The sequence below is a fragment of the Myripristis murdjan genome, chromosome 5 (assembly GCF_902150065.1).
Source record: "Myripristis murdjan chromosome 5, fMyrMur1.1, whole genome shotgun sequence".
In the NCBI taxonomy this organism is placed as follows: Eukaryota; Metazoa; Chordata; class Actinopteri; order Holocentriformes; family Holocentridae; genus Myripristis; species Myripristis murdjan.
In genome coordinates, this window is record NC_043984.1 from 24,644,966 (window position 1) to 24,672,566 (window position 27,601).

The following is a 27,601-nucleotide window of genomic DNA, read 5'->3' on the forward strand; positions in this document are numbered from 1 at the left end:
CTGATAGACAGGAGTCAAAATTACCATTTGCACTGATTTGAATCTTTGTGATACTAAGCCAGGGCTACAACTTGCCAAGAGTGCCTTTATAAAATAATAAAGATTTAATAACTATAGCGAAATGCTACTGTGCAAATGAGGAATTGTTAGAATGGGGATGCCAAGTCTGAGGTGGTTCCTTGATTCACGTGCTTCACTGTTGAATTGTGGAGTTAATATGTAACCCCAATGAGGCAGAAGCAGAAGACAACACTCATTTCATTTCAGATATACACATCCATGCCATTTTCGAATCAGAAAAACAAAGACTATTTTCATCTTGAACTTGAACAACAATTTGGGTTATATACAATATAAGGGACATTCTACAAAAAAAATGCTCAAGTACTATGTTGTAAGCTTAGCATATTTTCCCCCTCTCATAGCCAGCATGTAAGCATGTTTCAGACAGATGGAAGTGCATACACAAGTTGGATCCAGGTACAATCACTGACTTGATCAAGGACATTTGGACATATTAAAAGAATATTCATTGGACATTCAAGAGGACACATAATCACTTTCTCTTTTAACAAAAATAGACATGGCTTATCCAGCCTTGAAATTCCTTCTCAGTATATATAAAATTATGTCTGCCTATTTACAGTCAGATAGCATTCTGAGGAATTAGAAAGGTCCTGTTCCTTTGCCGCTGGGGATTGTGGGTAGTGCAGTTTTAGTGTCAACCTGTTCATGGGCAGACAATCTGGTGAGGGGGTTGGGTTCTGCAGGGCAGGGAGTTTTTTTTTTTTTTTTTTTTTGCTCCAGCCAAGTCCTGTCACAGTCCATGAACCAACCAGAGTCTATAAGACCGAGATTAGTGGAGAATGATTGTGATTAGCTGATAATGATTGTGTGTGGACCATGCCATCACAGGGCTGGAGCAAGAACCACAAATACTGCTAGATGTACTTCTCTGCCCTGATCTCTAGATACTGTGGACATCTGAGCAAAGAAAGAAGCAAGTTCAATTAATGCTGTAGCACGTTTGATTGCACTTCTGCCATGTTTACTTGTGACTAAATTTCTAAATATGAATCTATTGGCATTGTGTTGTGAGATAAAGTTGCTCTGGCTGTGCTTATCTATTGTAGTCACTACTGATGTCTGCAGTTTACTAAGGCAAGCAAAACCCACCGAGTCAGGGCTTGAGTTGAGAAACCAGAGAATTTGAAGAGAGAGCTCATAGAAAATTCAAATCACATTACGAATCCCTTCTCATAGGGCACAGAGCGCATATTCAAATAGAATCCAAATAACCCTGCTCAAAAAGTTGTTGATATGGCATTTCATTGACCTTTGCTAAGCTAGGTCAATTCATTGAGAGAAAAACCTGATTCTAATGACATCTATGTTTTGTTTTATTTCTCTTGTTCTCTTGGACAGTTGGTTTCTCTGCGGGTTCTTCAGCTTAGAGTCAAAATATGTGGCAGTGTTTCATCATGAGTTGGTGACATTCTCAGGTGGTACTCTGCTCCCTCCCTCCCCTTTCCAGAGATAAAGAGCCCTGTCCATGCTGGGTGAGTTGCTCTGCTGTCATTCACACAGATGATTGGTCCCATACCTGTGACAAAATGTCAGTAACATGATCAGTTTGTGCAAGGATAAGTGATGAATGTTAAAAATGTAAAACCAGGAAAATGGGAAACAGATAAGACTAATAATTTCCTTACCACATTCATATCACATTTCATTGTTACCAACATAATTTGAGTATAAACAGTAGCACATCGTCAGCATGGAAAATAACTAAAGGGCAGAAATAAAATCCTAAAAACAGTAATGAATTAAAAAAAAAAAAAAAAAAAAAGTTGACAGACCTTGTTAACAGGGTTGATGGGCGTGCGTCCAGAGCCAGTATGGAGCCTCTGACGCTCCTCAAAGTGTCCAGGGGACCTTTCTCTGCGGACATCCATCAACCGGCCAGGGGAACGGTCCATTCGGGGGTCTGCCATGGCCCTGCCTGGGGAACGCTCTAACCGAGGGTCTGCCATGGCCCTGCCAGGAGACCCCACTATACGACCCTCAAGCATCCTGCCGGGGGACTTCTCTCTCTCCATTGGACGGCTGGGGGACTTGTCACGTCGGAACTCGGTGCGGGCCTCTCTGTAGCGGTGAGGCGTGCCTGGATCTCCGTGGACTACGGGACTGGCAGCCAGCCTCTTAGAGATGTGCTCGTTGTAGGAAGGAGGCCCACGTTTGTTTGGGCTGTAGGGTAGGAGACCGTGACATAAATATGGGCATGGAGCATTGGTCAAAGGAAGGGGTGTTTGTGTCTTGGGTCATGGGCTTTGCTCGGGCTGTGGGACTCCAGGGCCTGTCCACTAGTGTGGTGAGGAGGATGGGCTCATCATCATTCAACAAGCTCAAAAGTTTTTATGATGATCCTCTATACTTTCTTCTGTTTACTAAATTCAAACTGGCTCAGTGGTTGACAACAAAAACAGTTTGAGAAGAGTTTTGAGAGTCAAAGCAGCACAGGGATTTTAAAAAAGCTCAGTTGTCAGTAGCTCTAAATTGCTTGATTGTATGTAGCATAGGAGTCTCAGAACAAAAAGAGAAAGTCAAGTCATTTTTTTGTATAGCCCAATATCACAAATTACAAATCAGACTCAGGAGGCAATACAACTTCCTCTCCCTACATACTTCCTTGAGAAAAGGGGGAGAAAAATAGGAAAAAATCTCAGGGAAGACACAACAGAAGAGGGACAAACTCAGTCTTTATTCGACAAATTCCTTTCTACATTTGACAAGAGGCAATTTAAAAAGTAATTTAAACATCAAATCTATTTTAGGCTTTGTTACAGATAAAAAATGAACTCTTCCTCCTGCAAAGAACAAAATGTAGGTGTTACTCCTGTTACATAACCACAGGATTCAACACACTAAAGGCCACAATCTTGCACTCACCACCTGTGGATGCCAACCTGTGCCCTGCAGTGCCGGCTAGTCCCAGTGACCCTTTAATAACAACCATGCAGATGGGATCAGGGGTGCTCTGTGCTGGAAAATTACTACTCGCTATTCACTCTACCATACAATAGTGACTGGGGTAGTGCCGAAGGGTGCAGTGATGTGCATGGAGTGACAATTAGAACACAGGTTATACAGTGTTTGTCGAATGTAATGGCTTCAGAGACATGACTGCTCTAAATGTATGGGGACTTTTTGTAGAGACAGAGAGAGCGGAGAGGGTTTAAATGGATTAAAAATGCCACCAAAATAATAGTGTAAAATAACAAGAGAGAATGTTAGCTACTTAATGTGGACAAAGGCATGTTTAACAAATTGTTTATGTGTATGTCCTCACCTGCGTCCAGAGCCGTTACGCTGCAGGTCTCCCCCAGCTTCTTGGCTCTGGGCCAGGTTTCCTTTGCAGCAGATAACCCGCAGTTTGTTCTGGTAGGAAGAGGCCAGGTAGATGGCTCCAGAGGAGATTGCCGGGCCCAGGTAGCGTGGGTTTGGGATGTCAAGGTGGGCATAGGAGTGTGGCCTGCAAAGAGAGAAGAAAACATTCTAGATAATGTGTTCAACTGCTGATTCTAATAGAAGCATCTGTTGACTTCACAAACCCTGGTAAAGTGTAGCCCCCATGAAAACAAAGGAATTATACCCCCTTTGCAGTATGTGATGACTAATTCTAGAATGAAACCCTGTTAACTGAAATTAACAGATTATCCACTGTTAATGTGGAAGCAGCAGTGATGCTTTCTTACCCAAGAGCAGCATGTCCCTGGATCTCAATCACGTCCAGAGAGTTGAAGTAGGTCACAAACAGGTAGGGTTCTCTATAGGCTGACATGAAAAAAAACACATTTGATGCTCTTTTGTATAAAAGCAATACAGAATAGAGGAAAAAAGCCAAACTCTGCAAATGACACTGAAGTAAAAATGATTTTCACTTACCAAATGAAAGTGGCAAGCGACTCCACTTGATATCGTCGGTTCTACTCCTGCGGCCATATGCATCCACAAACACACCAAACTCTACAAATAAAAAATTTAGTGATGACACAAAACCTGCTTATTGGTAGATTAACGCTGATGACCATAACAAATACAATTAAGTTGTCAGAAATATGATCAGTAAAAACCAATAAGCCAAGAAAAATTCTGGACAACAGTTTTCTCTATTTCAAGATAGATGGAAATTGCATTTTAATAAAAACTGAAATCCTGAGAAGAAAGCAAACATTGATTTATAGTACATATTTTGAAAAAAATGCATGCATCTTTCTCATGCACACAGACACACAGAAATGTCTAACCATGGAAACAGAGGAGGTATTCATCTTTCTGGGGTGCCGTGGTGACCTGGATGATGGAGATGGGGAAGCTATGGGAGGATGCAGCAAACACAGCCGAGGCTAGCGTCACATCGTTTTTATCCAGGAACTCTGCAGAGGGAACTCATATCAGTTAGTCAGCTGGCTCCAGTGTGAATGTCGATAGCTCACAGTGATAGAATCACACTTGCGTAAACTTGCTTAGAAGACCATCTGGTTGACAAGAAACATTATTTTTAAAAATAATATCAGTACCTAACACTAATAAATCGCATTAGTGGGCGACCTACCCTCCAGCACATACTGCTTCATCTCAATCTCATAGAACTTGTTGGTGCCAATAATGATGCTGTAGCCAGTGAAGTGGATACAGCTGCACGGTTCAGACGTCTCAATCTCCTGCAAATACAAGCATGAGTTCAATGGTGCCACTTTTACAAGGTCAACTGGGTAAGAAGGCTGTTACAGTATATGGAACAATTATGAAAATCACTTACACGTCCCTTGAGTGTCAAAACTGCACATATATATTGCAACAAAACACTGCCTGGCCTTCAGGATGCTATCTGGTTAGCCTCCTTTACAGAGTGAGTACACACTAGCAGAAAACCTTTGCTGCTCTGTTGCACTTCTGGCCATGCCTAATCAGTGATGTTACTGCAGGTACTTTACCACTGACAGCTGCTAAAAAAAAAAAAAAAAACTGCTGCTGCATCACTGAAAAGGTGTGGCCAGAGGTGCAACATGCATAAAGGTTTCAGCCCCTAGAGGGCAGTGCAGCAGAGGTTTTCTGCCTTTCATAATTTAGTGTTCAGTTACTCTTTAACATCTGTGTACTTCCCCATATAGTGGTATTTTCTACTCCATATATGAGTGTAATATCTCTCCAAGCTTGACCTGTCAGCCCCCCTTCCCTGCAGCAAGAATGAGTGCTTCAACTGGGAGTGTTCTCCAAAATGAATAAAGTGTACCAGGCTCATTAAACAATGCAATATCCTGCATCGACCCACAGCTATAAAACGTTTTGAAGGATGCACAACATCACAGGTTTGTTTGGGATTCATTCTCAACATTCGTTTCAGCTGCCTTGCTTCCAAACTGGTGGAAGTACTTTATTTCCTAGAGATGTCACTCTACCACTACACATTGGTGTTCTGTCACATACCCATCCGCCTACTCGGTAGTAGGTGCATATTTCAGGGTGAACCCTGATACAGAGGCAGTTCAAGGAAGGAAAGTAGTTTGACTTTCTGGAAGCAGTTAAAAAAAGGAAAGTGGCTGGAAAGAGCATCAATGAATGAATCCCAAATAAACCGATGGTGTTGAGTTTCAAACATTTTTTACTTTGGTTTGCTGCTCAAAATTGTGTTGTTTGGTGGCCCAGATTCACTTCCATTCATTTTGGAGAAGAACAACCCTGGTGAAGCACTTCTTGTAACAGGAAAGGAGTTGATGGGTCAAAGTTGAAGTATCTATTACACTTGTATGGAGCAGCAAATAGAGTTGCCCACGGCACCTGTTATACTCCTGGCAGGCCTGAAAGGGGCTTTCCTCTCTGTGGTACTTCCAAAGACTTCTTCCAATTTTTTCTATTATTATCCTTTGGGGTTTTGTGGCAGTTTTGTTTTGCCCACTCTGAGGGTTTAGGTCAGGGGATGTTGTTTTGTTTTCTACAAATTATGGGCCTGTAGAGTCCTCTGAGACTGTAACTGTGGGCTCTAAATGAGGAATAAAAGAACTAGAGCTTGCAAATGTCACTATATGGAGAGAACCAGAACAATATCTTTAAGACCAACAGAATTAACTCACCTTTCTGATGCAGAACTTATTTAGGCTTTCATTGTGGCGGAGAATTGTAATCTTGTTGGGCATAGCAGCACAGATACAGGTCCCATTATCAATCTGTAAGAGAAGAACAACACCAAAATCAAGACAACAGTAAACATTTGCCATCAGATGGCACACTGCTACCCTATGCTGTGAGGTCCAGCAAGTCAACTCCATCCACACTTGAATGGATTGGCTCTGTGTAAGCAACAATAACCTAACTGACCTTTCCAGAAGAGAAGAGGTGGCATCCCTTGACAGTCTCAAAGATGAAGGGGTTGAGCTCAGGCTGAGCTGGGAGGTGGGACTGAGACAAAGACTGTTTCACCTTCTTGATGTCCACGAGACACAGCGCTCTCTCCTCTCCTGGATGACACATCAAAGACGCTGTGATTAATCACATATACAAGCTATAATTGACTTACAAGCCAAGTGAGAGTCTTTGAAAACTGAGCCATAACATGACGTCACATTTCAGGGTAATCTGATGTTCCTGGCCAAAGTGACTTAAAAGGAGAGCATCAGTAGAATGAAGCTTAATTTACCAATTTTAGAGGCAGCCAGCAGGAAAGAATGTAATGTATTTTCCAGACATTGATATGTCAAACAGTATGTTTGTATCACTGTATGTATCACTAGAATAAACATGTATTACAGAGTGTAACTGAGAGTCCTACTATAGGTAATGAACCAGGTAAAAAAAATGTAAGCAGAAATCTTAGGACCATAAGAGGATACCTGGTGCTGCTGCTGAGTTAAATGATCTGGTATTGTAGAGAAAAACAGGGCACCTTTCTGAGTGAGGTCTTTCGTTTGTGTGTAAAAACACTGAATTCTAAGAAATAGCTTTCATTGATTTACTGTAAGTGAGCTAAAAGTACTGACCGATGAGGACTGAGTTCAATTTTAAGTTCATCTATGAATACAGCCCTTCATCACAAGTATGTCTCAAAAGACTTCACAGAGAATGAGCCTACCTGGATTGAACTGGTCAACAATCAGTCATAAAACCGAAAGATGAAGCAAAACAAAGCACAAGACAGATAACAGCATGGGCTAGCAGGACAAAGCAAGCTTATCTGTCCTGCAAAGCCTTGCCTATCTGGCACCACAAACCTTAGACCCTTAGTTCATACAAATATAATAAAATGAGCTCCATGTGACATTGTGTACTGACCAGTGATCATCAGCAGTTTGTCAAGATCTTTCAGGATCTGGATCTGGAAGACGGAGGCCAGGCCAGGGATGTGCGTCAGTGAGTTCTTTATGACGTTGAGAGCATACAAACCTTCTTCAGAGCCAACCAGCACAATCTAGGTAGAAACAAATGGATTGTCAGCACAAGAAGAACCTCATACACAAAATTGGAAAGGCTGCTCTGTAACTAGAAGGATACAGGTTTGCTCCTTGCAATAGCAAAAGAGTCTGTCATCAACCAACAGGTATCCTACAGGAAGGCACTGTCCCTCTACCTGTTCACTCATTGTGAGCTACTCTAAATGGCAAACATTTGAAAAAAGTAAAAGTAAATTTTCAAATGTATCTAAATGAATATATATTATTTATCCCGTTCCTCTCTTTGTGTTCCTGCTGCAGGTTTACGTCCTGGTACCTGGTCAGTAAGAGGCAAAGTGCAGTTGATGTCCAAACGGTCATCCCCCTCCAACTTTAGCAGAGAGTTGCCCAGAAGTTTCTATCAGGACAAGAACCAGGGAAAGAGAAGGATCAATGAAAAGTGGTAGGTTAGCCATATTCATCTACAGATCAATTTTAGACCAAGTTAAGGTTACCCAGTATGACAAACAGAGTTTTCACAAACTCACAGACGGTTCTCCACTTGTCTTTCTTCCAAAGACAATATAACAAAAGATTTTTTAAGACATGTAATTATCTAAATCAACATAGTAACTGTGAATAAAAACAAGTTTTCTCACTTTCCGCTATTTTCTGTCAGTAAAGAGACAATGGATAAACCTGTCACAAATATTTTGCCAACTAAGTGCCAGGTTTGATGTACCTTTGGCACTCACAGTTACAATATGCAATTTTTTGACACTAAAATAATAAATAAAAATTATACATTGCACAGTGTCTGTGACCCTTTGTGTTCATGCATAAATATCCTGTTTGCCAGGTTTTTGAGACATTTTTGGGCATATAACATTTGCTGTGAGCTCAGCCAGTGGTGAGCTGGATCAAGAGCAGGTAAGGCATAGCAAAACAATAATGGCAGAAAGCAGAAAGAAAGGAAAGAAAAAAGCCCAAACTTGAACTGTTCAAAAACGTGGATGAGTATCAGTAGAGCTTTTTTATTGCCTAATTCACATCTGCTTCTTCAGTGCCTGAAGCGGCTTTACGGATGCCAGTTATCTCAGATTGGATGCCGTTTCTAGATAGACAGCTCATCAAGATTAGTGATGAGTGTCGAGGCGTGAAGCAGAGCAAGTGAGGGGGAAGAGGGAAATAAACTTTCTGCCTTGATGCAAAAGGCTGCAATACTGTAGCTTTAAATAGGTAGTTCAACAAATAAAACGGTAAAACCTAGGTAGCAGTAGCATCTTTAAGGACCAGACACATTTCAGTCAAAACATAAATATATTTCCATTTAAATATCAAGAGTAAATACCACCGAAAGTAACAGAGATGACAGACTGCATCTGTGGCGGCAATAGACACAAACATCAAAAACAGAAGCCTGCAGAGGGAAGGAATGCTCAGGTTGGTATGCCAGGAGTGTGTGCATGTGTCTGTGTTTCTGTGACGGGGGGCTAAAGCAGCGCATGGCTTTTTTTCAAGATGCATGCATGACACAGCATATGCATGACACCGGGCCAAAGGAGCACAGCAGTGCCTAATCACATCCATGCACTATGCAAGTTCATGTACTTGATGTGTATTTGTCCACTGAGTGTGGCTGTTTATTCAGAGGGTGGCTCTGTACATAAAGTGTAACTGACCCAGCCTGAGACCATGTTAAACAATACAGTGTCAGTACTGTATGTGCAGATGTGCACAGCTACTGCATGCTCAGCCAGTCGGTCGACTGAAGCCCAAGCGTTCGTGCAGCTAGTTACTGTACCTGAACCAGAGGAGATAGGTTCTTCTGTCTTTTAGCAAGACCTGCCTATAATATGATCCATACAACCCCGATGAATGGAAATACACACAGTATAATCACGTCCAAAAGACAATGACAACACACAAATACAAGACGTGGATGTTGAGAACATGCATAGAGAGAAAGAGAAAGAAAGAGAGAGGAAAGAAGTGAAGGCACCGGCTGACTCTTTGTTCAACGGGGATATTCCATATTTTACCTCATTTTCACACCAAACATACTGTATGTTGTGCTCTCACAAATTGTACTCACCACACTTGTGTTAATTTATGATTTGAGATGGATATAATTAGCGAGGTATAAATGTATCTGGTATAAAACAAACTGGGCTCTCATTCTTACTCTCCAGGAAAGCTTAAACAAATTCTGAAATGAAATTAATAACCCAACCAGTCAGGGCTGACACGCACACTCATACTCACAGCATCAGCATCCACTTTGTCTTTAGAGCCACGGCTTCCAGCCACCACAGACTCGAGTACTGCCACCCAACGCTGCTTGTCAGGGAAGCTGGGAGCCATAAAGTAGAGGGACTGGCCTGGCCAACAGGTGGTGTGAGGATGGGACTCCAGCTTCAGCACATATGGGATGTCTGCACAAACACACACACACACACACACACACACACACACACACACACACACACACACACACACACACACACACACACACACACAGAGGGATGGATTGGTGGGTTATCCAGCTAACAGCCCAATTTTGGTGCTAAGCCGAATTGTCAATATTGTGCTGTATTTTGGCTTTCAAAGCGTGGACAGGACATGTGGATTCAATTTGGAATCTGGGGAGAAGGTGGATATAGTTGAAATCCGACGAGATGAAATACAGTAGGGTTAGACGGCATTGATCGAGTACCTGACTTGGCAGTGTTGATGAGCTCAGAGGCTCCTACAGCTCCGTGAACAGTCACCTCTCCATCAGGTAGACACAGCTCAAACTCCTCCTCGGCCTTCATGCAGTCTAGAGGAAAAATAACACAGGATATTTGTTTTTAGATTTTGTTATGGTTACATGAAAGAGTTGACCATATAAGAATATAAGAATACCACAAGAATACACACTCAAGTTAAGCTTATTTTACAAGAATTATGTCTCTTTCAGCAAATAGTTGACAGTAATTTTCCTTACAATGGCAACATTTAAAATGTCTGTTTTCAATCAAAATCCATTCCCAGAATTAAGTCCAGGCAATTACAAACCCTCTCTGGGCTCAGTGTCATAGATGGAAACTTTGGTTCCATCCAGCACCACGTACTTCCTCTCCCAACCCTGCTGGCCACGCTTGCCATTCCTGTGTCAACACACACACCCATACACACACCAGTTTCAGTGCTGTGCACACAACAAGTTGCATGGTCAATAACTGTAATTAATGTGGCACTGAAATAGTTACCTAGGCTGCTTCATCCATCCTTCCAGGCGCACATGCCCACTGGCCTCTTTCACCTGCAGGGCAGGGGAGTTTGCCTTATCCCGGCACAGAGCCTCCGAGAAGTGAGTGGCGTACTCAGCCGGCAGGCCACAGGTAGCCGGAAGACATGGTGAGCATTTGGGGTGACACAGGGTATGGCACTCTACAGTAAGAGGAGAGAATGGAGAAAAATGCTGAACATGGTTTTATTAAACTTCCTTGATTTGAAGTGTCTCTCAGTAATTAGCAAGTTAGTGTTGCAGTATTAAGAGATTTAGATTCCACCAGAGGTAAAGAAATAAAGGATATAACGGTAATTCAACAATAAAAATAAACACTCCAGATTGGTAACCACATGCATGTCATGATAGTTTAACTCAAGCTTGATGAGGACTTGATAAGGTGTGTTGGGGATTGTGCAGGCTAAAACTTGATCTAAAGTAATTTCAACATTACTTTGGCATTGCCATGAGTGCATACCCACTGGAAGCATTTCTTACCACTAAACTGCTGGTTTGGGGGGGTGTAATGATCAAATTTTTCTTGACTGTGAGAACTCATAATAGGAATTTCAGCTACAGCCAAACCATGACAAATCCATGTTTCCACACTTGGGAGATTAACCTGGTAGCCTAGCTGTAAGCACTTTTTGTATACTTGTTAGGGATGGCCAATAATTTGCCTTGTCACCTGCTTGCAAAGTCCCTGTAGAGTAGGATACAGACCTAGGCAGGTGGCAGCCTGTCGTCCAAAATGTACAGTATCAAGGCAGACAGCACACTTGGCAGCCCTCATGTTGAGGCCCACAGTGAAACGATGGGGGATGTTGTGGTGCATCCTCTCCTTCACACGACGACCAAACTCTGCAATATAAAGGAGGAAAGGAGAAGAATTTCTCAGTTCTGATATACCACTACAACATTTTATTGTTAAAGGCTTAATCATTTCAGATGGCAGATGTTTTTTTTTTTTGGTCCAGCAACATAGGGCAAATTGAACGGTGAGTATTTTTTTTTTTTTTTTTTTTTTTTTTTTTTAAATCAATTCCAGGTATTAGCCATATCAGTATTTAAGAACCCTGAAATACTGAATCTGAAAATGGAGCGAGTGGGATTATGCCAGTGACAATGGGAGGCAAAATGTTTCATGACACCAGGAAAGGGGCAGTAAGGACAGAGCAGAAACCACATTGTCCTAGACACTTGGCCTTCAGGAAATAATTTGTGCACTCAAGTTACTAGTTCATAAATCTGAACTGTTAACCTCACAGCTGGAAGACACGGCAGGCGTATGTGGTGCGCATGTGTCTGTATGACATGCATGTAAACAAACATGGAGAATGGAGCCACACTGCAGAATGAACAAAAGGAAGATTGCTCACTTACTTTCGAAAGTGACCCTCCTCTTTTCTGTGACGAGCAAGAGGAAAGAGAGAAAGGAGAAAGCGATCTACAAAAGCTAAGTGAAAGCAAAAGGCTTTTGATAAATCAGGCGACAGGGCAGAAAAGCACAGATATACTATAAAGACAAAATAGGTTGAGAGGGAGATCACCTTCCTCAGCAATGACAGTAAGAAAAGGTCTCCACTCTTTCAAAATGGGCTCAAATTCATATTGACAAGATGTCTGTTAAGTGCTCTGGTAGCATAACATCATGTCTACCTGTCTACCTGCTACTGTGTGTGTATATGTGTTTGTGTGTGTGACTCACCCTCTGGTGTGGAGGTCTCCTTGCAGCGGGTTGAGGGGTTAAGGAGGCTGCTGGGATTGGGCTGATGCTCTGGGGATTTGACGATGGCCGACATGAGTATCTGTTGGCGTGCCTGGGCTGGCGTTGATGGGGCCACATGCTCTTGGGCTTTGAAATGAGCCGCTGTCGATAACACAAAAATATTTATTTATGTATGTAAGTTTGTATGTATGTATTAAAAATGCTCTACCCAGGAAAATTTGCTTTGTTTCTGATAAATTAATTGCGGTAAAAATGAATCTCACAGGATTTGACAATTGTAAGGAACAGAGCAAGATGCTGCTATATTAACTCTTACCCAGTTGATCTGTGCAAATGGATACAGCTGGAGGCACAGTACAAATGTTTTAGGCTAATTAAAGTTCTAAGTTGTCATCTCAGACTCCAAACTGTGATGTTCCAACAAAGCTTCAATGAAAACAATAAACTGAGGGATATTGCTTGGTCTTCTAGGGCTCTAGTTTCCCGGCGCAGCGCGGGGTGGCGCAGTGAGGCGAACCCCACGCAGAGCTAGTTTCGCCCGGCGAAGCGGGAGAGGCGGACAGTGTCCAAGTTTCGCAGGCGGAGGTTCGCCGAGATGGGAGTGGCGGCGCAGCGGGGGTAGGTGCCGACAGATTCGGCTTGGCGCAGTGACAGTTTCGTGCTAAAAGGCTTCGCCGAGGTGCGCCAAAAGCTCGCCGTCTGAAACCACGTCTACTTTCAGCGCAAGGCGGAGCGGAGCTGGCGCAGTGGAAGTTTGGCTGGCTGGCGCACATCACCAAAACCTCACGATCAGCACAAACGGTGCCAATCTCCTTTGATCTGACATCAGCTGTGACGGGACAGTTGATATGGAGATATATGTATGTGCTGATTGTGATCGTAGCATTGAATAGTGTTTTTTTCGGTATTTATTGCATCGTTCATGTGTCTAACATCCCGGAAGCCTGCCTGTGAGGTTTTGGTGACGTGTCTGCACTGCTCGCCGGTCTCCGCTCCGCGCCTGTCTCCTGAGCTCCGCTCCGCCTGTGGCAGTAGACCTCCATGTCAGCTGTGTAAACTTTCATTACGCCTTCACGCAGCGCATTTTAAAGGCAAGGACAGGGGCTCATTTGATTGGTTACATGTGAATCGGCTGTGTCAAACCCACTCCATGCCTTCTCTCCTCCCCTCCGCCGGTAGGAGGGATGGCGGAGTACTTGCGCCACCGAGAACGGCGTGCCAAACTTGGAAAATCCGCCTGGCCACACCCAGTTGGCGAAGCGCATCTGCGCTACGCCCCCGCCTCGCCTGGTCTGCGAAACTAGAGCCCCTAGTGTTGTGTGATATTCTTAACTCAGAAAGGATTTGGTCAAAATAATCCCTGTTCCCTGTTTTGTGATAAACTACTGACCAGAAGGACAGAAGGAGAAATTATCTGTTTACTTGGCCCTTGACAGAGGGAAATGAGATTTCAGGGTCAGCTACAGAACAGCATCCCTGGAGCTGATGGGGATTTATTGTCTTGCTAAAGAACCTTTGGATGCACAGAGATTTCCAGCTGAGGCACAGTCTCCCTGCTTACTGTGCCACCATGCTGCCAAGTTAGCTGCTAACAGTTGGCAAATCATCCTGGTGTCCACACACACGTATGAGACTAAGCCCTACCCTCTTCTCTGAGGGATCGAAGCTCTATCCTCATCTTCTGCAGGGCCTCCTCTAGCTCTGAGCAGCGAGAACGCTCCCTCTCCAGAGCTAGCTTCATGTCGCTGTACTGCATCGGCACTGCCGGCTGGGCTTGGGGAGTCAGTGCCCCATTAGTTGTGGTACCCACATCCTCCCGACGACGTCCAAATATGCCCTGTTCACATGGGAATATTAATAAATCCATTCACCACAATGCATTGTTGAAGATATAAAGATTATACTTATGCAATACCTTCTTGGTGCAATACTATTGGTGATCGAATATGGCAGATGGTTATGATATTACAATTGATTTTTCAGACCTTCTTTTTCTTGGCAGGCTGGTCCATTTTGGCCTGAAGGAAGTCAATGAGTTTGGTCTGCTGGGAGATGGTCCCCTCCATCTTCACCTTCTCGTGGGAGTATACAGCCTGCAGGAACAGAGACAGTGCCTCAGAGAAACATTCACTTCTTAAGAGAACTTTTATAATAACTCCCTCTGAGATCACATGACTAAAGATTATTCTATTCAGCAGTTCCCCTAGGATTCCTAGTTATGTAAGAGTGCTTGTCATTATCAGTAGCAGTATTCAAATTTTTAGCCCAGGGTCTGTTTCTCTCCTAGAGTCAGTGTATTGCCTCATACTGCAATAGTATTGCGTTGTCTACCTGTATATTCTCCAGCTGGTACTCCAGATCAGTCCTCTCGGTCTTAAGCATGTCGGTCTGGTCCAGGGCATCCTGCAGGCCCTGGGTCAGACGGAAGATGTGACTCTTCTGTAGGTCCATCTGCTGCTGCAGCTTCCCTTGCTGTAGGTAGAACAGTGTATACAGACATTTCAACAGGAAGTCTAGATTTAAAAGAATCAACAATTTACTGAGAATCTTTTCTTAATGAACATTGTCAAAAGGAGAGGTGGAGAAACCATCAGTTTCCCAAACAGACCACACATTTGTCCCAAACAACGCACAGTTTTATAAAAGGATTTTAGTACATTTACTTATGAACTGGCTAAAAAAAAGCTTTGTTTTTCTTTTTCGCTCACTGAATCTGTTCTTATTGAATGAGTGAGGTGAAAGAGACTTAACTGAACAAGAAGTAGGTCAATTAAATAAATACTGCTGAAATGAAATAAATGTGCTCTATGTGGTCGTATTTCACTTTCTACCTCATCCATCAGCCTCTGCTTCAGTTCTCTCTCAGTCTCCAGTTTCTGCTGTAAGCTGCGAGCGTTCATCTCCAGCATGGCGTGCTTCTTTTCCAGATCATTGAGCTGTGCAAACACATACACATGTTAAGACACTGTAGCTCAAAGTTGAGTCTTCCAGTTACAATCAGTCTTGATTTGTCCTGAATTAAAGCACATATTTGTTGATTTCACGTATAGGACTGGAGTTAGAGTTAGACTGACTGATAGACAGAGAAAAACACATGTGACTCACCGTATCAGACAGACTTTCAGCCTTCAGTCTCTGCTCCTTCAGGGCCTGCTGTAAGGCCACTATCTCAGCCTTGTGCTCTTTTACTGCCAGTTCCACTGCCTGGCGAGACTCGGTGCTGCGCTGGTCTGCACGCAGCCTGTGCATGGCACCATAAAAAGTCTTACACTGGTAATAACTTTTTGTTTCTCTCTACATACTTGAATGCATCTCATCTGTGATCTTGTAGTTAGCGGTTGATGTATTTATACAGCCACTCACTGTAAAGTCTATGTAGTGGTGTGTGTATGTGTCTGGGTAAGTACATCTTGTGCATGTTACCTATTCTGCTTCTCATTGTCCAGAAGTCTCTGCAGGTCCCTGGTGCGTCTCTCGGCTTGGCTTTTCTCATCCTCCAGGGCACCTCTCCAGGCTTCCCACTGCCTCTCTTTCTCAAGTAGCTCATCATTTAAGGACTCCAGCTCCACCACTTGCTCTTCCAGCATGCTGCATGTGGTCTTCAATGTCTCAATGTTCTGGATGGACCCACACAGGAGAAGACAATGAACTCTTTTCCACACTTTGTTGGTGTTTTTGGTAAAACAACATGACAGCTGCCTCTACTGCATTCTGAAGGACAGGAGAGCATTTCAATATTATAAAACAAAACAATTTTGCAGTGTTATTTATTGCTGTTTCTGAAGTTCAATCTGGAACACATTAGAACATAGACAATATAATGAACAGAGGACAAATGTATGTAGACTTGTTAAAACTGGATTCATAGCAGAACTATGTCATACTGAATACCTATATACCTGTCTGTTTATTTATGTCCAAGTGCTCTTAAGTAGACTTTTTTAGACTTAGACTTAGAGTATTTAAGTATTTGTGAAAGTTTGTGTGTATGTACTTTTCTAATGACTTTAGGTATATGTGTACCTGTTTCTGGTTGTTGAGGTGCATCTCACGGTCGGCCACCTCCCTCCTCAGGCGGTCCACTTCCTGGCTGAGCTGCAGGCGGTCTTCACTCTCATCTGATGCCTCATCAAGTTGCTTGGACAGGTAGAAGTTCTGGCGGTTCAACTCAGCATTCTCCTGACTCAGCTGTGTAAGTTGCTCCTCCAGGTCTGTAATCACCTGAGGCAGTAAACACAAGAGGTTATCCTTGCTAATAGAAGTAAACAGAAATTGTTATTTTCTGGTCATACAGCCACAGGGAAAATAATTCTAATGTACTAACATAGCTGGGCTGATAGCAACTTACAACTGTACAATGACACCGCTAAATGTGAACACTGATGTGGATGTCTTGGTTCTAAATCAATGTCATTATCTGACATTTCATTGACAGAAGTTGGAAGAAGGCGGATTAATTTATGTAAATCAAATGTCAGGTCAGCATCCTGAGACTTTCTAGCTGATGACATTACAACAATGAATGTGTAATAGGCAAAAGTTAACCAACATCACAGTAGACTACCAACAGAGAGAGATGACCCTGGGTAACCCAAGGCCAAGAAGGAGGCCAGATGAGCTTGTCTAAACAGTGAGTTTCATGTGTGGCTAATCTTTCTAGGGAGCACAAGGCGCCGAGGCTAGCCGCCACAGAGGAGTCAACAGTGTAGCAGAGTCAGCAACAGCCAAATGAGAGCGGAAACAGCAAGCCATCCAGCTGAATGAGGACCAAGTAAGCAAGCTGTGTTTCCATGCCAAAGACTGGATTCAGTGGAGTCTTTTGTTGCATTTAAATGGTATCTGGACTTACAAAGTCATTCCCACAGATGCAAAATATATTGTACAAAACAGAGAAAACTGTTCTGCTACTTAAAGTGCAGAAAAAGGCTAAGGCAGCACTTACTGAGCAGCTGTCTCTCAGGGCATCAAATTTGCGCTGAATTTCATCTCTGTGAGTCTGCAAGAAAGAGGAATAAATCTCATAAATGCAGCCAACACTAGCATAGTTACACTGGCAAATGATGTTGCTGACAGTTATTCTGAGTACTTTGCTTTGATACACATATGCATTGATGTAAACCTTTTAATATCTGCTCTGGAAAGTGAAGAACATATGAATGATCTGTGGGGAACATAACATGTGGGCTATTCTTAGAGAGTGTAATACAAACTGTCTACATATACATTTGTGCTGAATCAATATGCAAGCAAAATTGATCTTTGGTAGAGTGTTGGGTTGTATAGTCATTTGGACATTATATATTTGAGCATCCACATGGTGAATGAGTCCACACGGTTGTGAAATATCCTCATTAGTTGTCCCATACTCTCCTGGGCTAGTAATCCAGAAAACTATATTTCTGTCTCTCTCCATTCACTGCCATAGCACGGCACAACAGGTCCCAAAACAACACTTTTAGCATTGTAGACCACTGAGCTACAGATATGTCCAGCTATGTATTTCTCTGTGGGTTTGTGTGTGGGTGTGTGTGTGTGACTGTATGCATATTTGCATGCTGTCTCACCCGGAGGGCAGTGATCTCCTCCTCAGCCTCAGCAGTGGTCTCCTCTAGCTCAGTCTTGGCCTGCTGCAGCTGGCTCTCTAGGGCAAGACGTGCAGCCTGCAGGCCACTAATCTGAGATTCACGCTCCTGTAGGGAAAGGGTCAACTCCGACACCTGCCGCTTGATCTCCAGCTTCTGCTCTTCATGTTCCAGGCCCATCTACAAGGAAGAAAGGGCTACGGTGAGATTTGTGTGTATATGGCAGTGTGAGTGAGACCTCAAATAGACAGTATTTGCATATCATTTTCAGCATTTGTTTCAACTTGCTGAGAATACCAGACAATTTTGCTTTTTAGGCATTAGTGCATCAGTTTTCAAATCAGGTTAACATCAACACAAAGGAATTGCTTGAAAACCACTTGGTAACATTAAAATTTGCTCACGGTTTTTAAAGCTAAAACTAAAATTTTCCAGTTTGCTTGAATTCAAAACATGTAGTTTCCTTCATTTATAGCATAGATCATCTAATTCTACTTCCCAACAGAGTATCTGCAGGATTAAGAAAGTCAAATTTAAAACATCTAAGGACCTTTTCAATGCTACCTGGAACGTAAGACCAATTAAAAACCACATTGAAAAGACACAAAGCTAACAAACAAGACCAATTTCAAATGAACATAAGTAAAGAAAGTTGTGAGACTATGAATAGGAAGTAAAGGAAAAAGAACAACAGGCACTCGCTACTGGACACCAAGTCCAGCTGTGTTTAATAAAGCAGATAGGATGCATATTGTACAACTAAATTTGTCTGTAAAGTACCCATAGACACCAACCACAGGTAGGGAAAAACACCAAATAGGGGTACAGTTAGTTACTTCATGGGCTTTTGACTATTACAGAGATGGAACGCCCAGTCTCATCTCCTACTGCATATTTGTGTGCAAGAGAGGGGACAGTGTGTGTGTTTGTGCCTGAGTGAGCAGAGAGGGCAGTAATTAGTGCCAATCTGTGGATAAGGTCTTGGTGGGGAAGAGTGTGTGGGGGTGTAGATATGACACCCAGTCAGGGGACTGTCCACCTGCAACTGCGGCAGACAGTATGCTGGGGGTGACAGCTTCACCACAGCAGAAGAGTGGGGGAACCGTGGTCCTCAATTATGTCAAAACATCCTTTTATAGCACGGGTTTGCACTGGATGCACAAACAGCTAATGGATTTTGTGGTATATTACTCAAGCAGGTGGAGAAACATTATGTACTTTAAAAACTCCTAACTTAACAAGAATGCATTTCAGCAGATTTCCAGTCAATTGATCTACAAAAGGCCTTTTTCCATTTTTCCTCTGGTTTATTACCTTTAATCTAACATTGTAATACTTTATTATCCCATAGGGACATTCTCCTTCTCCCCTCACTGGTTACCCACACTTAGAGGTCAGAACGCAGGGTCAGGTGTGGAGGCTGAGCAGCGACCCCACAGCTGGTGAGGATTTAGCGTTTTGCTCTTGTACACTTCTGCATGATTGTCAACACAGGGGCTTTAACCACAGTGCTAGAGTGGTTATGCCACCTTGCTGCCATTATTCATACAGAAAACATTTGCTGGCCATGCATGCTCTTTTACAGCAACATTCTGCCTCACTTTCATGTGATTACTCATACACAATAGGCTACTTTGCTTGCTAGTAGCACATTATAATCACGCACCACTAGGCAGTTCTTCTGTGGTACAGAAATCCATTTTAAAATGCCAGAGTGAATTTTGCCTCACAATCACTGAAACATTTATATAAGTCTTTCTCAGATGTTCGTGAAAATTAATAGAGGAAACCAGATGCATCTTCTCCCACCACCTGACAAGAATTATGGTAGCTATGAAAACTGCAGGATTTGAGAATTTATAATTGAATTAACATTTTTCACAAAAATACATTTTCACTTTGACTTCCACTCCCATGCCTTCTCATGTTGACTCATGAATTAAACTTGGATTTTGTACATTAAGGAACATTAAGCCACATATTTAGCATTTAGCAATGCTAAATGTGTATGCAAATTCTTAACGCACCATGTAAATGACATTTCATTCATGCAGAACGAGCTTGGTCCTGAGGGGGTCAGATAAACAAGACTCTGCGGCTTGGGTATCTTCAACCTCTTCCTCATTTAAAACTTATCCTCCCCTCCCCGTTCTCCTCACCTCCCGTAGCCTGGTCTCCAGCTCCAGTAGCCGACTCCTCTTGGTCTGCTCCTGCTGGCTCATCTTCTCCAGGTGCTCCTCCAGTTTGGCATTCTGGGCCTCGAGCTTGCCTGCCTGAGACTCCAAGTAGAACTTCTGCTGCCTGAGCTCAGAGATCATCTCCTCCTGGGCTTTCCTGTCAAAAAATATGGACATAAATGCTAATTACACAGCTTGATCAAAAGCAGGCATCATCAAAGACACTATTGTGTAGAGGTGGACGATGTCTAATGAACATTAAAAATAAAACAAAAACAAGAGGAAAAGTTTAGATAAAGGACTGAAGTGGATGTCAAGTTTAGATTACAGGAGATACAAAGTAATCAGCCGCCATGAGAGCAGCTAATTAATCTAATGGAGCAAATACTTCTAATGGCACACAAGGATATTTATCACAAGGACATTTACATTCAGTTAGTAAATGCGCTGGTGAAGCACTCTGTGAGTGAGGACGTTTCTTGGTTGAGATTAGTTTTAGCTGGATTGGATTCTCTGTCTTAACCTAAACCGCTCCACTGTTGCCTAAGAGATTATACGCAGTTTACACACAGGAGAGACAGATCAGCCATGGTGTTGCCTTAAGATGGAAGCACACACTAATGAACCTGTTGGAGGCTTGAGAAGACTGGATCTGCAGGGGAAGCGGCATTGATGAAAGCACGATGTGGGCAGAAGGTCTAGTTAACTTACATATTCTTCTGGGTATAGATGCTGCTGTTAGCGGCCAGCTTGTTAGCCTCTGACAGCTCTGCAATGCGCTGCTCCAGGTTCTTCATCTTTGAGTCCATAGCATTAATGGTCTGGTGGGAGAGGGTGACAACAACATGGCAGAACTCGCATCACTGCAAACAGGCTCAAAGAAGTAAGGATATATTCCTGTGTGACTGATAGCCAAATCCTATTCAAAGTCACGGCCATACACACAAACAAAATTCAGCAGCATATTTTTCTTTACAGGAAACAGAATGCTGAACTTGAGTAAAATCCTTTTAGGATCCATTAAGGTGTTGCCTGAATCTCCTACTGTCAAAGTCAGATGACTGCTTCTAAAAGCTTCTTAACTGCCTCAAGTCTAACACATTAACCAGATTAAGACTTGAGTCCAGGCTTTACAGTGCAACTTAATGTATACTACAATTTAATCAGTCTTCAGACAGCAAATACCGCAGTCTTTTATCATTCATTATTGTATAAGGAAAGAAGAAAAATAAACAGTGATAGAATTTAGTCTTTAAACTCTCAGAATAAGTTCGCAGAAGAGAATGACAAGACACCATATGATCATAAACAACACTTTGACTAGGTCTGAGCCACATGGACAAAATCAAATATCAGGATATATTTGACCAAATATCTCAATATCAATACTGTGACGATATTGTAGGGATGGCTGCCGGTGCTTTCATAAGATATGTACAGACAACGGATTTTTGCTAAACAACCATCAGTAATGTCGATATACTGACAAAGCAGGTGGAGACAAATAATAAAACATCTAAAACCATCTAACAGGTTCCGAACTGCAATTCTTTATCATAACTTAGCATTTAAAACCAGGAAAAGACAACATTTATTCCATATCACGATATTACAACATCTGAAATCCCAGACGATATCTTGTTTCATATCACAATAATCAGTGATATATTGATATATTGATATATTGCTGAGCACTAACTCTCACCCAGTAAGACCATCTCAAGCATGGTGATTTCACAGCATCATGAGCGTGAAATAAACCGGTCAGCACTATATATACAATATTGTTATTTCTGATGTTGCAAAACAGGTTAAGCAATTAATGTACGTAGATTAAACACTCATCCACGGTTTAGATGAAACTTTGTAAGCATGTCTTACTATAATTCCCCAAAGCAGCAGTAAATTAACTGGAAAATACAAAAATGGAACATAATGTGTCTCCTTACCGCTTTCTGCTCACTGATAAGTTTGCACTTCTCCCTGGACTCCTCCTCCTGCTGGGCCCGTTTTGCCTCCAGGCTCTCCTTGTCAGCCAGGTCCGCCTTCATTTGTGCCTCCAGAACCTGACTCAGAGAGAGCCAGTCAATACAACATAATACATGGGTGTTGATTTGTCAAATCCACATCAAGAAATCGGTCCTTAGTTTGCTATGTGTTAAAGCACTAATCAAGTAAGGCATCATTACAGTTGCAAATGCATTAGTGGAAATGAAAGCTGCAATTACTGTGCTGTCAAACATGATTGTAAAAACTGTTTTGAGTAACAAGTAACACCTACATTTAATTCTAGGACTGACTAGGTATTACTCTAGCAAAAAGCCTTCTAACACCCTCATGTTCAATGTACAATCCTTGTGTTATTGCAGTTCCATCTGGAGAAAACTTGTATGTGCCATGTCAGACTGCCTCACCTTGATTTTGTCTTCATAGAGCCTCTCCTTTTGAGCCAGGTGAGTTTCCATTCTCTGGGCTGTCGACTGAGTTTCCCTTAGGTTCTCCTCCAGTTCCTGGATGGGTCAAACATCGGTTGTTATTTTACAATATTGAAATATTATACAATATTTTATATTAACTCCCAACCCAACCTTTCCAAGGTGATTCTTATTTTAAATTAAATGTTCTAATTTAAATGTTCCATGTACATCAATTAAAAGTTGTCATGTGTGCAATCAAAATTATCTATATATTGATACTGTAGGGAATGTGGCATTTGGCCACAAACCTAATGACCACTATCTAAAAATATACACTGCAAAGTTTTCAAATTGATGCAATCACTATATGTATCCAACAAATTGATTAAATACAGCATTATCTGCCCTTTAAATACAACACAAACCACCACCCTGACCTCTGAACAATGTGGCATACACCCTTAATCAGTCTTAAAACAAACAGGATAAAGCTATAAAAAAAAAATAAATAAAAAAAAAAAAACCACATATGCTCAAACATACAAGTAGCAGACACATTAAAAAAACATAAGGTAATAAGGAAACTTGCTTTGGAGGGCTGCAGCTCCACAAGACGGTTGTAGCGGTGCCTGTTCATGCTGACGCATCAAGGATCAAATGTATATTTAAGTTTATTTGTGTGCTGAATCTAGAGGGAAGCATGCCTTCTGAGTAGGATGCATCGTCATTAGTGAGAGCTGAGCTGGCGAGGACCTCCCTAAAGAGAACTGTGTGTGTAGTGTGCATGTGCGTGTGATCTAAGACAGGGAGTAATGAGGACAGATTGGGTACAGGGTGATATTGAGGGTGAGGGGGCGAAGAGTATTAGCAGGCCTTATCTATCGCTTTCTCACCAGGATCTTCTCAGCCATCTGCTGGATCTGCTGGGATTTGGTCTGAATGTCATCTTTCAGCTTATTCTCCCGCCGCTCCACCATCTCTAGCCTCTTCACCTGGTTCTCTAGAGTCTTCCTGCCCTCCTGAATACAGTTAAAAGGAATGACATAACGTTGAACAACTATGCAGGTAAGTAGTAGTCTACAGGGTGTCTATAGGTATCAGGGAATTCAATTTAACTCTTTTTAAGACCATTTCAAGGTAAATTAAAAAATAAAAAATAAGACAAAAAATAGAGTTTTGGAAAAAAACATCCTTTTGTTATTCATATGAGCACTGCACGTAAGTGTAAAGGTAAGTACTGTATATTCGGTCTTGTGCTGAGGTCAGTTTTAGGTAGGATTATGGTCATTTACTGACTTAATGTTTCTAATAGACTCCTTTAGCTTTGATAGTAAGCTTCTGCTGGAATAAATCTAACCAGGACTTTTTAAACAGAACTCGGGGCCAGAAAGTCAAAGGATTTAGGTCTGGTTTCCTGTATGCATATAAATGTAACATATGAGAGTAAGTGTAAGGTGAAATAGGTTAATATACAACAGGCATTTTCCCAAGAAGTGTAGCATGTTAGTATAAAGGCTCAATCTTTTGTAACATTAGAAATGTTGAATTTCAGGCAGAAAGGTTTGACAAAGTCTTATAACATTAAATTAAAAGATGGATAAATAGATTTTGATAGATGTTTATGTGGAAATTTAGACCTCATAGGTTCAAATTTAAGACTATTTAATGACTTTTAAGGCCTAATATGTACAACTGAATTGAAGACTTGTTAAAAGACCTGCAGACACCCTGGTCTAATCACACAAACACCATCCAAAAAACCCACTGCCAGACGGTTTGTGTGATTCAGCATGATGGGCTGAGTAGGGTACCTCTGTCTCTCTAAGGCGGCGTTTGAGTGTGTCACTGGGGTCGGTCTTGCCTCGCAGGCGTTCGAGCTCTCGTTCCAGCCTCTCTTTGGCTTGTCGAACGTTCTGCAGCAGCTCGGTCGCTTCTGTGCTGGCTTTCACTGCCTGGGGAGGTCAGGAGGTCAAAGGCTGTTAGTGGGTCCCAGGGTGAGTGTCTGATATGACTGGATAATCCCTACCCACTGAGACAACAATGCAGAAATGGAATGCAGAAACAGTAGAACTAATTGTCTATTAAAACAGAAACACTGTAAAACTGCCTACTTAAATCCAAAATGCATGCCATATACTGATATACAAACAAATATGTGGCATGCACCATATTTATGAGTTGTAAATACAGTTTTCTCCAAAATAAAGTAGCAATTTAATAAACAATACACTATACTTTAAAGTTAGTGGTGTATCAGAAACTGAAGTAATAAATGCATTTACCTTGGATAATTTGTCCTGAAGCTCTTGGATTTTCAACTGCTGCTCAGAATTGGTCTAAGGAAATAGGCTCAGTAAGTGAGAGCTCAGTCATCACAGATTAGGGTAACTACAGCTCTAGCCATGTAAATCTGACAAGGGAGAAATAGGATAATCCTTCTTTACCTTCTCAAGTTTGGAGAGAAGCTCCTCCACCTCAGCTTTGCCCTGCTCTTTGGCCTGAAAAACAGATAGCACATCACAGAGACTGATCAATACTGTATATCCTCAAAATCTCCCTTTTCAATTGTAAGCCGGAGAGGCAGCACTGCCTTGGGCTCAACATCTACTACTGGGTTTGTTCTTCTCCTATCAAATTACGTTGTGGTTTTCCATGACTGTCAAATCTAAAACTCTTCAAATGAAACTGACAGCTCCATTGTGCTCCAGTCAAGGATGGAGACACTTGTGACTTGCACTTGTGTCACTCTGGTGTTGGTGTGTTTGTGAGTGTGTAAGAGTGGTGCACACACACACACAGACATACGCATACACACAGAGCGAGAGAGGCCTAGAGGTTTAATACATGTACAAATTTACTTCACACTCGACTTGTAAGTGTCCTCTATGACTTATGACTTAACTCCAACCACAGATTTGTGACTTGTGAGCCATATGTATCTGTAGAAGAACAGCACTGATGCATTATATAAACAGACTAAAATATCAAAACATCACTTTCAAGTGTAATAAAACACAGCTTCAGCAAGACATCAGCTGCAGCGCCTTCTGATATAGCATCTTCTGATATAACATTGAAGTCTGTTGAACTGCACTGTGATACCACATCACTGCAAAATTATCAGACACAGGATAACACAGATCACTTTTAACAGATTACCCGTGTTAACATTTGACACCAGTGACTGAGCGTAAGATGACTAGGAGCTTATCCTATGGAACACAGAAGGGGAAGGTAATAGGTTTGAGAAGAAAGACTGGTATATAACCAAAAATCAGCAAGTTTCTCTCTCTCTCTCTCTCTCTCTCTGACATGTTCATGTGGTTTCAGGGCCAGTTATAGTTTATTACAATAAAAGACTGGGCTTTCATTGTATTCTTTTACTACTGCGTGGTAGTATAATGTACTATTTATGTGCATTTGTGGTTCTTATCTATGGCTTCATTTAGGCTACATTACAGTTGTTTAATCAATGAATTAAAAATAGATATGTTTAAAGTTATCAGCTGGCTGTGCATTTCTTAAAATAACCAGAACCATATGCTGTGGCTTTCACAGATATCAAACTGACTCAGACTTGTAGCCAAAGACTTGACCATTGATTTTCAGTCCTGATCTTCAGGAAGCAGAGCCCCACTGGCTTTCATTTGAACATCAAGTCACTCAGTGATTCACAGCTGGGAGGCAAGGTAAATTCCATTAACAAGTTGAAAGGATAGAAACGTTGCATTATTCTGGTTCCCAAGAATGAGGGGTAAACCTGTAAACCTCTGGATTTGAGGTTTGGCTTGGAGTTGCATCAAAGACATGAAATTTGATTTTATTATGTGACTTGTGAGCTGCTGCGGTGGAAGCTTACCTTCTGGATTCTCTGCTGGTATTCAACAGCTTTCCGTTTCAGATCCTCACTGGTTTGCCGAGAGTCTCTAAGTTCAGCCTCATAGAGGTCGCTGCGACGTCGGGCAGCCGACAGGTCCTCCTCCAGCTGTCTGATGGTCACTTGCATCTCCTCCAGCTGAGCATGGTACTCCTGAGACCAGAGACACCAGACTGTGGTCAGCAATATGAAGTAGAATTTTAGATGACAGAATGCAGTTATGAATAACGGCCAATGCCAGACAACCAATATTCCACCATTTAACCGTCATGACTTATTTATTGCCATAAAGAAAATCATATTATGTTTTTTTTTTTAATATGGGAGCTAAATCCCACTGGTCTCTGATCTCGTTTCACTCCTATCAGCATGCTATAAAGAATCACTTCTGAATGAAAATTTTCATTATTGATGATGGTCATCACAGAAAGACCATCAACAGCAGGACTACTGGGGAACTGAGGTTTCACAGTGGATTAAAAGGACATAAAACATAACTAGAACGCCACAGGAAGAACTAACATGTGCGGTGTTAAAAGCATCATCTTCTGCCATCATCCTAGCATACTGTACTCTACAAACTGTCTTCCAAAAGGAACCGACAGTAAACTCTCTCGAATAACAAGTGTTAAAGTGATTAATTTTGAACAGCCATTCCATTTCAGCGTGGAGCTTTCCACACTTTTTTGGCTTTACAAGTAAGGCTAATTTACAGTTCAACATTTCTATATTTCCCCTCCTCAATAAATAATAATCATCATCACATATCATTGTTATTTACCTATCATATTATAAAGTTACACAATGTTTTGCAAACAAACAACACTTGGAAGCCATCTGCAAAAGCAACCAAGGCAAAGTAAGAAATATAAAAGCAAGGCCAGGAACATAGAAGTAACTTGTAATGTCATTCACAATACTGTCCTCATCAGCCAATCAGAGTCAAGTACATCTCTTTGTTTAGACCTGTAACTTTAATAATCATCTTGAAACTACCAGAGCACCTAAGTGAAATGAAATATTACCAAGTTTTGTCAAAATCTGATCGCTGGTGCCAAAGATATTTGACATGACATATTAGCCAACGTAAAAAAAAATAATAATAATAAATCCTTGAT

The 27,601-nt window shown here is 41.8% G+C and overlaps 1 protein-coding gene across 4 annotated transcripts in view; it reads right to left on the bottom strand.

Annotated features, from left to right (window-relative positions):
- Positions 1-729: 729 nt before the first annotated feature.
- Positions 730-27,601, bottom strand: part of cita (citron rho-interacting serine/threonine kinase a) — a 42,322-nt gene continuing 15,450 nt past the window's right edge. For 2 of the 4 annotated variants that reach the window (XM_030051057.1, XM_030051058.1), the window contains exons 14-48: positions 26,466-26,636; positions 25,051-25,104; positions 24,889-24,942; positions 24,418-24,558; positions 23,500-23,625; positions 22,604-22,699; positions 22,139-22,255; positions 20,901-21,010; positions 20,172-20,346; positions 17,995-18,192; positions 17,373-17,426; positions 16,454-16,651; positions 15,854-16,047; positions 15,536-15,671; positions 15,259-15,366; positions 14,762-14,902; positions 14,416-14,523; positions 14,075-14,267; positions 12,410-12,571; positions 11,425-11,562; positions 10,682-10,862; positions 10,488-10,579; positions 10,144-10,248; positions 9,693-9,862; positions 7,765-7,845; positions 7,330-7,465; positions 6,379-6,518; positions 6,135-6,227; positions 4,616-4,724; positions 4,308-4,436; positions 3,946-4,026; positions 3,756-3,834; positions 3,350-3,532; positions 1,860-2,247; positions 730-1,603 (exon numbers count right to left, since the gene is read on the bottom strand). In XM_030051057.1, the coding sequence (XP_029906917.1) occupies positions 1,580-1,603; positions 1,860-2,247; positions 3,350-3,532; positions 3,756-3,834; positions 3,946-4,026; positions 4,308-4,436; positions 4,616-4,724; positions 6,135-6,227; positions 6,379-6,518; positions 7,330-7,465; positions 7,765-7,845; positions 9,693-9,862; positions 10,144-10,248; positions 10,488-10,579; positions 10,682-10,862; positions 11,425-11,562; positions 12,410-12,571; positions 14,075-14,267; positions 14,416-14,523; positions 14,762-14,902; positions 15,259-15,366; positions 15,536-15,671; positions 15,854-16,047; positions 16,454-16,651; positions 17,373-17,426; positions 17,995-18,192; positions 20,172-20,346; positions 20,901-21,010; positions 22,139-22,255; positions 22,604-22,699; positions 23,500-23,625; positions 24,418-24,558; positions 24,889-24,942; positions 25,051-25,104; positions 26,466-26,636 (4,665 nt within the window). In that variant the 3' untranslated portion in view covers positions 730-1,579. Of the gene's footprint in view, positions 1,604-1,859; positions 2,248-2,742; positions 2,868-3,349; positions 3,533-3,755; positions 3,835-3,945; positions 4,027-4,307; positions 4,437-4,615; positions 4,725-6,134; positions 6,228-6,378; positions 6,519-7,329; positions 7,466-7,764; positions 7,846-9,692; positions 9,863-10,143; positions 10,249-10,487; positions 10,580-10,681; positions 10,863-11,424; positions 11,563-12,409; positions 12,572-14,074; positions 14,268-14,415; positions 14,524-14,761; positions 14,903-15,258; positions 15,367-15,535; positions 15,672-15,853; positions 16,048-16,453; positions 16,652-17,372; positions 17,427-17,994; positions 18,193-20,171; positions 20,347-20,900; positions 21,011-22,138; positions 22,256-22,603; positions 22,700-23,499; positions 23,626-24,417; positions 24,559-24,888; positions 24,943-25,050; positions 25,105-26,465; positions 26,637-27,601 lie in introns of those variants that run through there. The other 2 variants (XM_030051059.1, XM_030051060.1) reach the window with 2 other exon arrangements.